The following is an 18,546-nucleotide window of genomic DNA, read 5'->3' on the forward strand; positions in this document are numbered from 1 at the left end:
ATTTTTATTATTTTTGCAATTCATATGATGTTACAAAAACCAATGCATACTATATGTTGTGCTTAAGATCCTGGAGTGCATCTTTAAAGTTCGACTGCACTTCCTGATTTGGCCTTGTTTTAGATTTGGTGAATTAAGAAATGCTAGGGGCCATTACTGAATTCCAAAGTGAGTTGGTTTCGGGGTGTGCTTTGATGTGGGTGTCTCCTGTGTGTGTTTGCAGGTGGGAAAAGTTAGCCAAATCATTTAGCCAATTAGCTTCAGCCGGCTGGTGTGTGACTGTGGCAAAGTTGGTTTGACTTTGGATAGACTATCTCTGAGGCTAGTTCGGGACCATCAATAAAAGTACACAATGTAAATGAGACAATATTTTCATGTTGCACATCTTTTAGTTGACTAATTAAATGCTTTCAATATTTGTATATGAATTTCTACAATTTAGTTGGTTTGAGGTTTTTAAGTCATTGAAATTTGGAGCTATTGACCTTTTAAAATATTGTCCCTTGTACATTGTGTAATTTACTAATGGTCCCTAACTTGCCCCATAGGGATATCGAATGTACAACCAAATTGACCATGGGCATTACGATCGGGTCCCGTGCAGCTGCGCTCCAAATGTATGATTACTTGGGTGCTGCCAGCTGTGGGCATCTGGGCAGGATTAAAATAAACCCAACCAACGGAAAACTGTTATGGTACCCTTCATTCAGTGACATACCATTTTTTCCTATCATCTCTCAGTTTTGGACGAGGTTGACTTTATGACAAAAATGATCCTATTTACACGTTGTAGTCAATTTTACACTAGAATAAATGTTTCATATTGATGCCACATAGGCCATTTTCAAAATGAAAAGTTGCTTTTTAGGAGCAGTCGCTCTTTAATTATGTGATTTTTTCTGTGTTTGAGGTTTTTGCTGTTGCTTTTCAATACATTACTACAGTTTGACCCGTTTCACCAGCACACAGGGACCATGCATCATCCTCCACCTACAAGCACTAAATAGTCTTTACACACAGTCAAAGGATAAGGATCTAGACAGCACCAAGAGAGTGCAAAACAGACTAGGGAACAGATTCCCAGGCCTGTGTTGAGCGCTATAAAACCATGCGGTATAAAACCACAGCAGATTATGTTTGTGAGATGAGTGTAGAGATAAGGCCACCAGCTTGTGGTTTCATGGGGTGAGGGGGGGCAAGCTGGTTGTTTCCTCAGAACGCTGTAGAATCAGATGTAGAACGGTGTGCTGCTAGGCAAGTGTTAACTAACCTTTGACCTTACGCAGGTATCAGTGTAACACAGGCAATCACGTGTGAAGGCCAGACGGCTTACTTTGATAAACAGTTGTATTAGACCATGCCTATTTCAATCTTTCAAAAAACAAACAGTTATTTCAGAATATTTAGGCAAGTTAGCTGGCAAACTCCTTGATCCTGTTTTGTAATCAGTAATCTCTCATAAGAGGTTGCCCCTCAATGTAAACAGTTCAAAAGCCAGTGAGTGTATAGAGGAATAGGATTCTTTCCCTTCCCCTACATGTTTTTCTCATCTTTCTTCTACACCAAACCCAGCATCGGAACCACAGCTGCCACCCACATACACATTCGAGAGCTCACACCAACATCTACCCTCCACCCACGGGCACCCGCAGGTACCAACACACACACACGGATCCCTCACCTTCCCTCCAATCCTCCTTCACAATATGAAAGATCTAGGTTAATGTTAAATCCTGATAAACACATTAGGTTTATTTTATTTTATTTATTTATTAGGGATCCCCATTAGCTGCTGCCAAGGGTCCAAACACATTAGGCACTTACATCACACATAAAACAAAAGATAAAACAGTACATCATATAACAGAATTATAGCACTACATATCTACAATACAAATTGTATAAAACCACCATACAACAATACTACAATGTACTTGTGTGTAGAGTGCGTGTGCTAGCGTGTGTGCGTGTATGCGTGTGTCCAGTGGTGTAAAGTACTTAACTATTTATATTTTTTACTTCTTTTACTTCACTACATTCCTTAAGAAAATAATGTACTTTTTACTCTATACATTTTCCTTGACACCCAAAAGTACTCGTTGCATGGAAAATGGTCCGATTCACGCACTTATCAACAGAATATCCCTGGTCATCCCTACTGCCTCTGATCTGGCGGACTCACTAAACACACATGCTTCATTTGTAAATTATGTCTGAATGTTGGAGTGTGCCCCTGGCTATCCATAAAAAAATGTTTTTAAATATATGGTGCTGTCTGGTTTGCTTAATATAAGGAATTTGAAATTATTTATACTTTTACTTTTACTTTTGATACTTAAGTATATTTTAAACCAAATACTTTTACTCAAGTATAATTTAATTGGGTGAACTTAACTTTATTCATTTTCTATGAAGGTATCTTTACATTTACTCAATTTCCACCACTGCGTATGTTTGTTCCTGTGTGTGTGTGTCTCTTCACAGTCCCCGCTGTTCCATAAGGTGTATTTTTATCTGTTTTTAAATCTGATTCTACTGCTTGCATCAGTTACCTGATGTGGAATAGAGTTCCATGTAGTCATGGCTCTATATAGTACTGTGCGCCTCCCATAGTCTGATCTTGACTTGGGGATTGTAAAGAAACCTCTGGTGGCATGTCTTGTGGGGTATGCATAGGTGTCCGATCTGTGTTAAGTAATACCAAGCCCAATAGACCACAGGTCTGACCAGCTTTTGCTGTGCTCTCTTCTGTGGTAAGGAAGTAATCATATGGTGTGCCAAAGTATAGAAGCACAGCCTTGTGGTTATTTAACAAAAATGGGTCACTAGAATAAATAGTGAATAGAAACTATGGGGGCATTCCAAACCAAATTAAGACTGAATTGAAAGACAGAAAACAGAATATGAATACAAATACAAATTGACATTTTAAAGTGCTGCAAAAAAACATGCTGAATTCAGAATAGCCCAAATCAAATGCTTTCCTTGGTAGTTAAGTTGGTCTCTAGACATAACATGAAAATGTTGGGAAATTATAAACAGTAAGGGGATTTTCTTTCCTGTCCAGGACACATTAGTCATACCACAAATGCAATGGAACCTTATCATTGTAATACTGAAACTGTTAAAACAAGCATGCCAAGTGTCAAGTCATCTTCACAACATCCTATAATGGGAAATGGTGTGAACTCCTTTTTCTGATTTTATATTTTGGCAAGCAATAAAGGATATATAGATTGTGAAGAATTATTCAAACTCAAACTCTTGTTCAGTGATAAGGTTAGTGTTGAGTAAGTTGAGTACGTTCTGGCCTCATTTGAAACCAAACCAGTTAACTTGAGTTGACAGGAAGTGGTTTGTAGGTTACTGGTTTGTTTTTCTCTTCATGGTTGTTGGTACACGGAGAGGAAGACTATCTTCTTTTTAAATGCACGTAGCACAGGTTGTTGCACAATAGTAAATGCACAGGTTGTTTCACATTAGTAAATGCACAGGTTGTTGCACGATAGTAAATGCACAGGTTGTTGCACAATAGCAAATGCACAGGTTGTTTCACAATAGCAAATGCACAGGTTGTTGCACAATAGTAAATGCACAGGTTGTTGCACAATAGTAAATGCACAGGTTGTTGCACAATAGCAAATGCACAGGTTGTTGCACAATAGTAAATGCACAGGTTGTTGCACAATAGTAAATGCACAGGTTGTTGCACAATAGCAAATGCACAGGTTGTTGCACAATAGCAAATGCACAGGTTGTTGCACAATAGCAAATGCACAGGTTGTTGCACATTAGTAAATGCACAGGTTGTTGCACAATAGTAAATGCACAGGTTGTTGCACAATAGCAAAGAAAGCTGAAAAGTATTCTAATGTTCAAATGACCAGTTCCTTACGCTATGAAAAAACACAAGTGTTTAAAAATAAGAAAATAATATATTCTTCTGTCTGTGTAAATATACAAGGTCTCCATAACAGCAAACCTTTCTCATATTGTAATGCTTGGAGCACTGAACATATTGGCACCCAACACCTCCCCTTTTCCTAGAACGTTCTCACACAAACAACTATCTGAAATTATCATATAGGAATGTGACCTGGCCAGATAAACCTTGAAAGACTGACCCTGTGATATCCCTGAGAGTAGTGTGCTCATAATAAACAAGTATAATACAAATCTTGAAGTTATGGTTAGCCCGTCAATATCAGAATAATATAACCCGACAATTGGATGAGTATCCATACTACTCTCATGGATATCACAGGGCTCTGTCTTTCAAGAATATAACCTGACAATTGCCTAAGCGTATATGGACCCAAAAAACCCTTCTCTGCCCCCGCCCTCTCGCTCTCTCTAATTTTGCCACTCCCTCTTCCTTCCACTCTCTCTCTCTTTTCTGCTCTCCTATGGATATTTATACTGACAGTTCATTGAAACAGCTGAGACATCACTTTGAGTTCCTTGTGCTTGTGTGCCCCAGAGTCTAACACCGCAGTGTGTGGGGCCACTAGCTACATCTTACGTTAGTGTGACAGCTTTGTGAGAAATGGCATACAGCCTGTGGATTGCCCTAGTCCTTCTCCCGGTTCTGGTGCACTCTCAAAGTGGAAGAGAATGGGCTGACAATGGTGAGCTGCCTTTTCTCTTTTAGAGTTATTGTAATTCTCTTTAAGAATGATTTACATTCACTGCAACGTTTGTGTCCACAAATACAGTGATGGTGCATCATTGACTGTTAATTCTCACTCCATACCATTTCTTTAGTTGACAAAATGTATCTGGATTTGCTGCTCTTGACCTCATCTAAATTGCTGAACTTCTTTCATTTCCCTCCCAGAACCCAGAATACTCTGCACTTCTCATCTCAGTCTGTTGTCACCAAACACCCTAACCTGCCACCTTGACGATGACAATGAAGATGATGAAATAGAGGACGTAAAAGCCATGACTCTTTGGTAACGAACCTCCTAGAAGACCACTGAACATCAGCTGTGTTAGTTAGGAGCTTATACAACACATAGGACAAAAATCATGGGTAGAAGAACTCCACCCTTACTGCACATTCAGATATCCAAATGTGTAGAATCCTCAGATAGATTAGGAAATTATTCCTCAAATCTGATTTTATGAACATTATGTTTACAGCTACAGCGAGAGCAGTGATGAGCAACGCTGTCTGACAGAGAATGGGAATAATGTCACATTTACGGACCTGGCCACTCTGCCGCTGTATAATCTCACCATTCAATTAAATAGAGGCAGCACATTTTGGAAAACAATTATCTTGGCAAAAATAAGTAAGTTATCATCATTTCATACCTTCTCACCCTAAATTACACCAATTTGTCACATGCTTCGTAAACAACAGGTGTAGACGAACAGTGAAAATGCTTACTTACGGGTACTTTTCCAACAATGCAAAAAAATAAATATAGAATATTAGAAAAACAAGAGGAATAAATACACAATGAGTAACGGTGACTTGGCTATATACATGGGTAGTACCGAGTCGATGTGCAGGGGTATGAGGTAATTGAGGCAGACAGTACATGTACTGTATGTTTATAGGTAGGGATAAAGTGACTAGGCAACATAGATAATAAACAGTAGCAGCAGCGTATGTGATGAGTCAGAAGAGTTAGTGAAAAAAGGGTCAATGAAAATAGTTGGTTATATTTATTTTGTTCACCCCTTTTTTCTCCCCAATTTCGTGATATCCAATTGGTAGTTACAGTCTTGTCCCATCGCTGCAACTCCCGTACGGACTCGGGAGGGGCGAAGGTCGAGAGCCATGCGTCCTCTGAAACACGACCCTGCACTGCTTCTTGACACACTGCTTGCTTAACCCGGAAGCCAGCCGCACCAATGTGTCAGAGGAAACACCGTACAACTGGCAACCGAAGTCAGCGTACATACGCCCAGCCCACTAGAGCACGATAGGACAAGGACATCATGGCAGGCCAAACCCTCCCCTAACCCGGACGAAGCTGGGCCAATTGTGCGCCGCCTCATGGGTCTCCCGGTCGCGGCTGGCTGCGACACAGCCTGGGAGGCCTATTGGTTATCTTTTTAATTAACAATTTAGCAGCCTTATGGCTTGGGGTAGAAGCTGTCAGAGTCCTGTTGGTTCCAGACTTGGTGCATCGTAGTAGAGAGAACAGTCTATGACTTGGGTGGCTGGAGATAGCCCTATTTGGTAAAATACCAAGTCTATATTATGGCAAGAACAGCTTAAATAAGCAAAGAGAAACGACAGTCCATCGATACTTTAAGACATGAAGGTCAGTCAATACGGAACATTTCAAGAACTTTGAAAGTTTCTTCAAGTGCAGTCGCAAAAACCATCAAGCGCTATGATGAAACTGGCTCTCATGAGGACCGCCACAGGAAAGGAAGACCCAGAGGTACCTCTGCTGCAGAGGATAAGTTCATTAGAGTTACCAGCCTCAGAAATTGCAGCCCAAATAAATGCTTCACAGAGTTCAAGTCACAGACACATCTCAACATCAACTGTTCAGAGGGGACTGCGTGAATCAAGCCTTCATGGTCGAATTGCTGCAAATAAACCACTACTAAAGGACACCAATAAGAAGAAGAGACTTGCTTGGGCCAAGAAACACGAGCAATGGACATTAGACCGGTGGAAATCTGTCCTTTGGTCTGGAGTCCAAATTTGAGATTTTTGGTTCCAACCGCCGTGTCTTTGTTAGACGCAGAGTAGGTGAACTGATGATATCTCCGCATGTGTGGATTCCACCGTGAAGCATGGAGGAGCAGGTGTGATGGTGTGGGAGTGCTTTGCTGGTGACACTGTCAGTGATTTATTTAGAATTCAAGGCACACTTAACCAGCATGGCTACCACAGCATTCTGCAGTAATACGCCATCCAATCTGGTTTGCGCTTAGTGGGACTATCATTTGTTTTTCAACAGGACAATGACCCAAAACACACCTCCAGGCTGTGTAAGGGCTATTTGACCATGAAGGAGATTGATGGAGTGCTGCATCAGATGGCCTGGCCTCCACAATTACCCAACCTCAACCCAATTGAGATGGTTTGGGATGAGTTGGACCGCAGAGTGAAGGAAAAGCAGCCAACAAGTGCTCAGCATATGTGGGAACTCCATCAAGAGACTGAAAAGCATTCCAGGTGAAGCTGGTTGAGAGAATGCCAAGAGTGTGCAAAGCTGTCATCAAGGCAAAGGGTTACTACTTTGAAGAATCTAAAATCTAAAATCTATTTTGATTTGTTTAGCACTTTTTTGGTTACTACATGATTCCATGTGTCATTTCATAGTTTTGATGTCTTCACTATTATTCTACAATGTAGAAAATAGTATAAATAAAGTAAAACCCTTGAATGAGTAGGTGTGTCCAAACTTTTGACTGGTACTGTAGGTATTACAGACTGGGTCAGGGAGAGGTTGAAAATGTCAGTGAAGACACTATGTTCGAATGACAGTACCATGACACATTCTTACATGACATCTTCCATCAATTGATAGCCCTTAGTTGTATCCTTCATCGATTACCCTTAACACTTATCCTCTGTTTCTTGTTCATTTGTTCATCTTTACGGTTCAGTTAAACCCATGAGTCCTTGGGTGGTGAATGTCACATTTCTGTGGAGCTCCAACCAGGCTTTTATTTACATTGGGAATCCATACCTAAATGATTACCTGAAACCCAACAATCAACTGTTCCAATTTCGCATCTGGAGTGTCAAAAATACTCTGGTACAGTAGCTAAAAACCTATTTTTCTTGGATTTGTAGATACAAACGCTTAATTATATGATTTATATTTATTATATTTCCCTTTAATTTAATCAGAAATAATAATTATTTAACAACACTGTAGTTACTCTGTATAGTACAGTATATTCTATGAATACAATTTCTTGTCTTTTTCTTATTTTATGGTGTACCCTGTTCATAGGTTCAAAACATAACCTATCAGCCTCTGATCATCGAGGGGGACGAGTACCTCCATAAGAACACAGAGTATCACGTCAAGGTTCGAGCCAAGCCAAACGGGAAGTACTTTGATGGTAGCTGGAGTGAATGGAGTGCCTCTCTCAGTTTCAGAACAGACGCAGGTAAAAAAAGACTTACGGCGTCTAAAAAGTATAGCATGATATCGAGACTGTGCATTTGGAAGTGATTGAGGGTAGAGGAAATGGGAGTCACATGCATTGTCTCTGCTCTCTTTCTCTCCCCACTCCCCTACAGAGACAAATGTGCAGATGCTGACCTACTCACTCATTGTGGCCATTTTTGATCTGCTGCTGGTGACTTTGGCAGTTAGTATTTTCTGGAGAAAACAGTGAGTATTAAGTTGGTCTCCTTTTCCTCTGCAAATCATATTTTGTGTGTGTGTGTGTACGTGTGTGTGTGTGTGTGTACGTGTGTGTGTGTGAGTGTGTACGTGTGTGTGTGTGTGTGTGTGTGTACGTGTGTGTGTACGTGTGTGTGTGTGTGTACGTGTGTGTGTACGTGTGTGTGTGTGTACGTGTGTGTGTGTGTACGTGTGTGTGTGTGTGTGTGTGTGTGTGTGTATGTGCATGTCCTCCATGTCAGCCTCTCTCATGTCTCTCTTTCCTCACAGAATACATTCCTTCATATGGCCAAGCATTCCACATCCCAAACACACACTTCTCCAGATCGTCCAGACCTACGAGCCAATGAAGGTACACTATACAGTGCATTCGGAAAGTATTCAGACCCCTTGACTTTTTCCACATTTTGTTACGTTACAGCCTTATAAAAAAAAAAAAAGTTTCCTCATCAATCTAAACACAATACCCCATAATGAAATATCACATTTACATAAGTATTCAGACCCTTTACTCAGTACTTTGTTGAAGCACCTTTGGCAGCGATTACAGTCTTGAGAGTTCTTGCTCAGTTTGGCCGGGCGGCCAGCTCTAGGAAGAGTCTTGGTGGTTCCAAACATCTTCCATTTAAGAATGATGGAGGCCACTGTGTTCTTGGGGACCTTCAATGCTGCAGAATGTTTTTGGTAACCTTCCCCAGATCTGTGCCTCGACACAATCCTGTCTCTGAGCCCTACGGACAATTCCTTCGACTTCATGGCTTGGTTTTTGCTCTGACATGCACTGTCAACTGTGGGACCTTATAGACAGGTGTGTGCCTTTCCAAATCATGTCCAATCGATTGGATTTACCACAGGTGGACTCCAATCAATTTGCAGAAACATCTCAAGGATGATCAATGGAAACAGGATGCACCTGAGCTCAATTTCGAGACTCAAAGCAAAGGGTCTGAATACTTATGTAAATAAGGTCTTTCTGTTTTTTATTTGTATACATTTGCAAACATTTCTAAAAACCTGTTTTCGGTTTGTCGTTATGGGGAATTGTGTGTAGATTAATGAGGAAAATATATAATTTAATCCATTTTAGAATAAGGCTGTAACGTAACAAAATGTGGAAAAAGGGAAGGGGTCTGAATACTTCCCGAATGCACTGTATATACAGAAGTATGTGGACACCCATTCCTATTAGTGGATTCTGCTATTTCAGCCACACCTGTTGCTGAAACGTATATAAAATCCAGCACACAGCTATGCAATCTCCATAGACAAACTTTGGCAGTAGAATGGCCTTACTGAAGAGCTCAGTGACTTTCAACGTGATGCCACCTTTCCAACAAGTCAGTTCGTCAAATTTCTGCCCTTCTAGAGCTGTCCCGGTCAACTATAAGTGCTGTTATTGTGAAGTGGAAATGTTTAGGAGCAACAACGGCTCAGACGCGAAGCGGCCACACAAGCTCATAGAACGGGACAGCCGAGTACTGAAGCGCGTAGCGCGTAAAAATAGTCTGTCCTCGGTTGCAACACTCACTACCGAGTTCCAAACTCTCACTGGAAGCAATGTCAGCACAAGAACTGTTAGTCGGGGGCTTCATGAAATGGGTTTCCATGGCCAATCAGCCACACACAAGCCTAAGATCACCATGCACAATGCCAAACGTCGTCTGGAGTGGTGTAAAGCTCTCCGCCATTGGACTCTGGAGCAGTGGAAACACATTCTCTGAGGTGATGAATCACGCTTCACCATCTGGCAGTCCGACAGACGAATCTGGCTTTGGCAGATGCCAGGAGAACACTACCTTCCCGAACGCATAGCACCAACTGTAAAGTTTGGTGGAGGAGGAATAATGGTCTGGGGCTGTTTTTCATGTTTCGGGCTAGGCCCCTTAGTTCCAGTGAAGGGAAATCTTAACACTACAGCATACAATGACATTCTAGATGATTCTGTGCTTCCAACTTTGTGGCAACAGTTTGGGGAAGGCCCCTTCCTGTTGCAGAATGACAATGCCCCCATGCATAAAGCGAGGTCCATACAGAAATGGTTTGTCGAGATCCATGTGGAAGAACTTGACTGGCCTGCACAGAGCCCTGACCTCAACCCCATCGAACACCTTTGGGATGAATTGGAACGCTGACTGCGAGCCAGGCCTAATCGCCCAACATCAGTGCCCGACCTCACGAATGCTCTTGTGGCTGAATGGAATCAAGTCCCCGCAGCAATGTTCCAACCTCTAGTGGAAAGCCTTCCCAGAAGAGTGGAGGCGGTTATAGCAGCAAAGGGGGACCAACTCCATATTAATGCACATGATTTTGGAATGAGATGTTCGACGAGCATTTTGGTCATGTAGTGTAAATCCTCTGATATGAACTAGACTGGGAACAATAATGTCCATAATGAGTTAGGAGGATATTGGTTTATCTTGTCTCTTTCCTGTGACCCAGCAGGGCCAACCTCTGAGCTTCAACCCTGAGGTGTTCAGTGATCTCAACATCCAGCCGGTGGAGCTGGCCGGGGAGCAGCACGTTACTGCCCAACCCACTGACTCTGACGCCCAATACCTCACTGAGGTCAAAGATCAATGCCTCATTCAAGAGTGTGATGGGGATACGAAGTCCTGCCATAGCACCAGTACTGGAGGGTCGGAGGCCATACTGTTGAGGTGTGAGTCCCCAGGAGAGCACCTCAACTTTGGGGCTGGGAGCACTGACTCCAACATGTGCATCCTGGATCTGAAGAGTGACACGGAGAGCGTGGAGACAGACGACAGTGATGGTAACGTTGGTTCTGAGGGGCTAGGTGCTACCCAGCAAGATGAGGTGTATGTCACCATGTCTAGTTTCTATCAGATCCAGTGAGAGATGTAGAGAGAGAGAGATAGATTATATGTATAGAGATATATATATATATATTCAAGGTTATGGCTGCTTATTACATTCTTACTCTGAGCTCTGAGTGACTTTGTTAACGGCTGCTTTTATTTTAAGTCTATTTGATCCACTATGACTCAAAATGATTATCCACTGACTCCCAGTATCACAAGAGACTAGCAGAACTCAATGCACATGTTATTTACAAATGATAGGAGACAGAACAGGAATAATCCTCATTGTGTTTCTTTGGTCTTGTGTTATTAATCTGTTGGTAGCTGCACAAGACAAGGGAGAACTTGACTTGACTAACTTGAAATACAAAGCTGTCCCTCCTTTATATATTATTTTTGCATTTGCACTTCTTCCCATTCTGTATATTATACTGAGGATAATATACTGAGCCACCGTGACACCCTGGCCTAATATTATTATAATTATTACAATACACGCTGCTGCTTCTTATGGCCTTCACAAAGATACTCTTTACTTTACCATGACAACAGCTGCAAAGTAAACCTAGAATGTATAATTCAATTCCTCAGGGGTTAAACCCTTCTACACATTTATATACATAAATTAATCAAACCTTATTTCCATGTTTATCTGACAAATGTGTCATTACGTTTTTTTGTGTCTTTTTTGCACATAAATGATTGTATTTCCTGCAGTTACCAGTATGTTGTTTTTTACTTTGAATGTACAGTGAGGGAAACAAGTATTTGATCCCCTGCTGATTTTGTACATTTGCCCACTGACAAAGAAATGATCAGTCTATAATTTTAATGGTAGGTTTATTTGAACAGTGAGAGACAGAATAACAACAAAAAAATCCAGAAAACCAGATGTAAAAATTTTTATAAATTGGTTTGCATTTTAATGAGGGAAAAAAGGATTTGACCCCCTCTCAATCAGAAAGATTTCTGGCTCCCAGGTGTCTTTTATACAGGTAACGAGCTGAGATTAGAAGCACACTCTTAAAGGGAGTGCTCCTAATCTCATGTACTGTATAAAAGACACCTGTCCACAGAAGCAATCAATCAATCAGATTCCAAACTCTCCACCTGGCCAAGACCAAAGAGCTCTCCAAGGATGTCAGGGACAAGATTGTAGACCTACACAAGGCTGGAATGGGCTACAAGACCATCGCCAAGCAGCTTGGTGAGAAGGTGACAACAGTTGGTGCGATTAGTCACCAAGAAAACAATTGGTAACACACTACGCCGTGAAGGACTGAAATCCTGCAGCGCCCGCAAGGTCTCCCTGCTCAAGAAAGCACATATACAGGGCTGTCTGAAGTTTGCCAATGAACATCTGAATGATTCAGAGGAGAACTGGGTGAAAGTGTTGTGGTCAGAAGAGACCAAAATCGAGCTCTTTGGCATCAACTCAACGTGTTTTGAGGAGGAGGAATGCTGCCTATGACCCTAAGAACACCATCCCCACCGTCAAACATGGAGGTGGAAACATTATGCTTTGGGGGTGTTTTACTGCTAAGGGGACAGGACAACTTCACCGCATCAAAGGGACGATGGACGGGGCAATGTACTGTCAAATCTTGGGTGAGAACTTCCTTCCCTCTGCCAGGGCATTGAAAATGGGTCGTGGATGGGTATTCCAGCATGACAATGGCCCAAAACACATGGCTAAGGCAACAAAGGAGTGGCTCAAGAAGAAGCACATTAAGGTCCTGGAGTGGCCTTGCCAGTCTCCAGACCTTAATCCCATAGAAAATCTGTGGAGGGAGCTGAAGGTTCGAGTTGCCAAACTTCAGCCTCGAAACCTTAATGACTTGGAGAAGATCTGCAAAGAGGAGTGGAACCAAATCCCTCCTGAGATGTGTGCAAACCTGGTGGCCAACTACAAGAAATGTCTGACCTCTGTGATTGCCAACAAGGGTTTTGCCACCAAGTACTAAGTCATGTTTTGCAGAGGGGTCAAATACTTATTTCCCTCATTAAAATGCTTATCAATTTATAACATTTTTGACAAGCGTTTTTTTGGATTTTTTTGTTGTTATTCTGTCTCTCACTGTTCAAATAAACCTAACATTAAAATTATAGACTGATCATGTCTTTGTCAGTGGGCAAACGTACAAAATCAGCAGGGGATCAAATACTTTTTCCCCTCACTGTATTATACTATTACTATACTATGTACTATCATACATTAATTTTCAATGCAGAACGCTTGATCAATTTGTTGAACATTTTAGGTGAGACATAGCATTAGACATAGTCATCATCAGCTTCGTTATATTACTGCTTTTTTTTTCTGTAGCCATCTGGTGTTTGTAGACTGAATGACTGTTGGTGAATTTTGTGTTTAAACATTTTATTAAATGTAGGGCGGCAGGTAGCTTAGTGGGTAAGAGCGTTGTGCCAGTAACCGAAAGGTCGCTGGTTCTAATCCCCGAGCTGACTAGGTGAAAAATCTGTCGATGTGCCCTTAAGCAAGGCACTTAACCCTAATTGCTCCTGTAAGTCGCTCTGGATAAGAGCGTCTGCTAAATGACTAAAATGTAAAAAATGTAAAATTAAACAGATCAAATTGCATGCATTAAAAAGTAAATTTATTATGCTCTCATCCCCTAAAATGACCGTACTTTGATCTATCATTAATGTTGTATCTGCTCAACCAATCTGAATGTAAGGTGATCTCTATGCTTTTCCTGTGTCTTCATAAAGTTGTATCTAACATTGACGCCTCAATCAGACCGAAAGCGTCATTGCGTTTTGGTACACCAGAAGTACATTCATTTCCAAAGGAATGCTGCTTTTGCTTTGCAGCATTGCGTTGGAAAGCAGTTGCATTGCGTTCTGTGTAGTGCATACGTTGGATATATCCAACATATGCATAAAATTGTATGGTAGATGCATGCGTTCAGTATAGTTGCGTAGCTACACAAAATGGTATGCAATGACGCTGCCGGTCTGATCGAGGCGTCAAACTGTGGACTACAGTTTTCTACAATACATAATATAGCCAAATGTAGTTAGTTAGCTTCTGGAGAGAGGGACTAATTGAAATACATATTTTCACATAGCACAAAATATTAACAAGTCATTCATTAACATTTGCATATCATTGGGAAATTATAAATATTAGTTTGTCAACATGATTTCCATAATGAAATATTCGTTTAAGAAGGCACCTTGAAGAACTGTCCATTAAAAAGCATTACCATAAATGTATCAACTTAAAACTCATAATTTCCATGCATTTTTCATCATGAGAATGAAATAGACATCACTATCGATGGAGGCGCTGACTCCGCAGTAGTAGTTCAGAAACTCCTCCTTGGTGACCTGCAGATGGGGAGGAAGTGACAGACAGAGCTTACTGAACCAGCCTATACCATCAGTGTCAGATAGACAGAAAATCCACATTGCCCTGATAAGGCTGAAAACTGGAACACCAAAGAGGTGAAAGGGACAGACAAGGTTGTATGAGAGCTGAGGGTGTCAATCTTTTGCTACATCCATCAATACTCATGTTTCTCAATGCAGATTCAGACATTTTTATCTAACGTCCAAATGCTTATTTAATCTGGCCACTAAGGTGCATTATACACTAAACAAAAATATAAACGCAACATGTAAAGTGTTAGTCCCATGTTTCAGGGGCTGAAATAAAAGATCCCAGAAAGTTTCCGTACACACTATAAAGCTTATTTCTCTCAAATGTTGTGCACAAATCTGTTTACATTCCTGTTCGTGAGCGTTTCTCCTTTGCCAAGATAATCCATCCACCTGACAGGTGTGGCATATCAAGAAGCTTATTAAACAGCATAATCATTACAAAAGGTGCTGGGGACAATAAAAGGCCACTCTAAAATGTGAAGTTTTGTCACACAACACAAAGTCTCAAGTTTTGAGGGAGCGTGCAATTGGCATGCTGACTGCACGAATGTCCACCAGAGTTGTTGCCAGAGAATAGAATGTTAATTTATCTACCATAAGCTACCTCCAACGTCGTTTTAGAGAATTTGGCAGTACATCCAACCGGCCTCACAACCGCAGACCACGTGTAACCACGCCAGCCCAGGACCTCCACATCCGGCTTCTTCACCTGTGGGATTGCCTGAGACCAGCCATCCGGACAGCTGATGAAACTGTGGGTTTGCACAATCTTAGAATTTCTGCACAAATTGTCAGAAATCATCTCAGGGAAGCTCATCTGCATGCTTGCCGTCCTCACCAGTGGGCAAATGCTCACCTTCGATGGCCACTGGCACGCTGGAGTTGTGCTCTTCACAAATGAATCCCGGTTTCAACTGTACCGGGAAGATGGCCGACAGCGTGCATGGCATCGTGTGGGCGAGCGTTTTGCTGATGTTAACGTTGTAAACAGAGAGCCTCATGGTGGTGGTGGGGTTATGGTATGGGCAGGCAGGCAGGCAGGCATAAGCTATGGACAACAAAAACATTTGCATTTTATTGATGGAAATTTCGATGCACAGAGATACCGTCATGAGATCCTGAGGCCCATTATCATGCCATTCATCCGCCGCCATCACATCATGTTTCAGCATGATAATGCACGGCCCCATGCCCCTTGTACATAATTCCTGGAAGCTGAAAATGGCCCAGTTCTTCCATTGCCTGCATATTCACCAGACATGTCACCCATTGAGCATGTTTGGGATGATCTGGATCGACGTGTACGACAGCGTGTTCCAGTTCCCGCCAATATCCAGCAACTTTGCACAGCCATTGAAAAGGAGTGGGGAAAATATTTCCAAAGGTCACAATCAACAGCCTGATCAACTCTACGCGAAGGAGATGTGTCGCACTGCATGAGGCAAATGGTGGTCGCACCAGATACTGACTGGTTGTCTGATCCACTCCCCTACCTTTTTTTAAAGGTACCTGTGACCAACAGATGTATATCTGTATTCCCAGTCATGTGAAATCCATAGATTAGGGCCTAATGAATTCATTTCAAATGACTGATTTCCTTATATGAACTGTAACTCAGTAAAATCTTAGAAAGTGTTGCATGTTGCGTTTCTATTTTTGTTCAGTGTAGAACTAGACAAAATAAAACCTTGACATCTGCTGGCTGACAGTGAGAAACACAGCTACACCAACTACCAGTTCTACTAGAATTACACTACTAGGTACTGTACCATGTACATGTTGCCCTGTAACAGTTTGATAGCTTTGAAAGTTTGACAACTTTGAGAAATAGGCCTAAAGCGCCCCAAAATTCTAAGAGCAGTGTAAATACCTTGAGGACAGGACTAAAGAACTGAAAGTAGAGCGTTACACCCCACTAAACTACTGCATAGAGAATAAGCAGAAGGAAACACCATGGCATCTGCTGTCCATATCCCAAGGTTGAGTGCTCTTTAGTCTTTACCCTAAACATCTAGAAGACGTTAGTTAAGTTTCCAGGCCCTTTTCATCATGATAATAAAGTAGATATCCGTATCAATGGAGGCACTCACGCCTGCATAGTAATTAATGAACTCCTCGTGTGACCTAATGTGTTCCAGAAATAAGACATGATGATCAACAAGAACAAGGCAGTAGCTTATACAATATAACAACAATTTAAGATGGTTTCACAGATAAGCAGTAAATGTCAGGAGCCTAAGAAATGTGTCTCATATGCGTCCAGATAATCTCATTCATATCTGACTGAATAATGTACAGGCTGTTAGTTGAGCAGTATAGGTGGATGATGCTAAGACCATTATTATATCTATCCAACATTTCCATATTTTACAACCCTGATGCCTGAAAGTGACCAAGTACTGTATGTGTAATGTTATCAGTATTACCTGTCCGTCCTTGTCATAAGGAGAGTCGAAGCTGTCCAGGAATTTGCGGAATACTTGCTCCTCTGTCCATTCCCCGTTTTGATATTTGGGGTGGTACTTGACGTTGTAAACCCCCCTCAGATCTTCAATAGTGATCACCCCGTCATTAGTCTTATCCAGCTTCCTAAATGCCTGCATGATCACCTCCTTCCTGGCATTGGACATCGGGGGCTGTAATCATAACCAGCAAAACCAGAAATAATGCACAATGTTTACAAATGGCATAAGTGTGATCACATTTATCTTATCATGTACGTCAGAGGCTTACCCCTACCACTCATATTTACCCTGAGAGTGAGGAGAAATTCATCAAAGTCGATGAATCCACTGTTGTCCCGGTCAAAACGCTGAAACATTGCTATGGCTTCCTCTTTCTCGATGAGGACACCATAGTCATTAAGGCCCTTCATAAACTCCTTCATATCTAATGTACGGTTGTTGTCATCATCCATTATCTTGAATGTTCTGACAGATAATTAAACAATTGTAGAAGAAAACATATAAATACTTAGCTGTTGAAGAAAATTAGACAGTATTTCTTGGAGTTTACATTACTGAAACATTCCTTGTATTTTATAAACCAACCAAGAGCTGTCCTTAGCTTAATTCAGACTACTTTACAGGCTTGACTAGTGAAATATTTGATACAGTAGGCCTGTTAATCACTACTGCATCAAACATTTGATGTTGATGACCTCCTGGGCAACACTTGATATAGAACCATTAACTCTGTCCATCACATAAAAGTATACAGTCTTTCTCTCACCTGCCCAGGCCTTTGATGCCAGAAGAGCCTCTTGCAAGACACTGCAGCCTCAGGCTTTCCACAGGGTCTGTGCACACAGACAACTGTTTTTTGGCGTTCACTGCCATCTCCCGATCATGTCGTGACGTCCCTGCCATGATACCTGCAGCATGGAAAAACATATGCATAACTCATTTCCATGCATACAGTGCGATTTGATACAGAAAACATTAAGACAGTTAACAATGATGTCTAGTACAGTATTTGAGTGACGTTGGTGACAAAGATGCATGAAATATAAAGCTAGAGCTATGCGATAGCTGTGACAAAAAGGGCGTAGTGGGGAAAGGAACTGGTAGGTTCAGGTTGTCACCTGGCGCATGCTAGCTGAACGGTCAAACTAGCCTAGCAAGTAGTTTGCATTATGACCATGTTTGCAATCAAGTCTGACTGTTACATTTAGATATTTAGCGTCTTATTTACCAAACATACGTTTGAGTTGTTTTGCTACTTTATCTGTAGATGCGAGCAACTTACCTTACAAGTTAATATTGCAACCTGTAACTGTAAACAACACATCAGCAGCGGCGGCCCCTCTCCCCAGTCCCCACCCCTACGCGTTTCCATAGAAATGTGGGCTTGCCTTCTGCTCTTGCCTGCCGCCCTTGGCCCTTCAGAGCAAATCACCTTACGAAAAGTGGTGTAAAGTAACTACGTAAAAATACTTTGAAGTACTAATTAAATAGTTTTTGGGGTATCTGTACATTACTATT

The 18,546-nt window shown here is 41.6% G+C and overlaps 2 protein-coding genes across 3 annotated transcripts; one reads left to right on the forward strand and one right to left on the reverse strand.

Annotated features, from left to right (window-relative positions):
• Positions 1 to 4,453: 4,453 nt before the first annotated feature.
• Positions 4,454 to 11,955, forward strand: LOC121582194 (interleukin-7 receptor subunit alpha). 2 transcript variants are annotated; one of them, XM_041897837.1, is made up of 8 exons: positions 4,454 to 4,628; positions 4,838 to 4,955; positions 5,146 to 5,297; positions 7,585 to 7,736; positions 7,938 to 8,097; positions 8,231 to 8,324; positions 8,607 to 8,688; positions 10,776 to 11,955. In XM_041897837.1, the coding sequence occupies exons 1-8, from the start codon at positions 4,547 to 4,549 to the stop codon at positions 11,187 to 11,189; spliced, it is 1,254 nt and encodes a 417-aa protein (XP_041753771.1). In that variant the 5' UTR covers positions 4,454 to 4,546; the 3' UTR covers positions 11,190 to 11,955. The 2 variants fall into 2 exon arrangements, with proteins under 2 accessions (XP_041753771.1, XP_041753772.1); XM_041897838.1 differs by having other exon boundaries at positions 10,779 to 11,955.
• Positions 11,956 to 13,751: 1,796 nt separating this feature from the next.
• On the reverse strand, positions 13,752 to 18,387 carry LOC121582199 (calcyphosin-like protein). The gene is made up of 5 exons (XM_041897844.2): positions 18,311 to 18,387; positions 17,795 to 17,936; positions 17,316 to 17,493; positions 16,990 to 17,199; positions 13,752 to 14,509 (listed from the first exon to the last, which is right to left on the reverse strand). Exons 2-5 carry the CDS (start codon positions 17,929 to 17,931, stop codon positions 14,408 to 14,410), a joined length of 627 nt encoding a protein of 208 aa, XP_041753778.1. The 5' UTR covers positions 17,932 to 17,936; positions 18,311 to 18,387; the 3' UTR covers positions 13,752 to 14,407.
• Between the last annotated feature and the right edge of the window lie 159 nt (positions 18,388 to 18,546).

This window comes from Coregonus clupeaformis, chromosome 15 (assembly GCF_020615455.1).
Source record: "Coregonus clupeaformis isolate EN_2021a chromosome 15, ASM2061545v1, whole genome shotgun sequence".
In the NCBI taxonomy this organism is placed as follows: domain Eukaryota; kingdom Metazoa; phylum Chordata; class Actinopteri; order Salmoniformes; family Salmonidae; genus Coregonus; species Coregonus clupeaformis.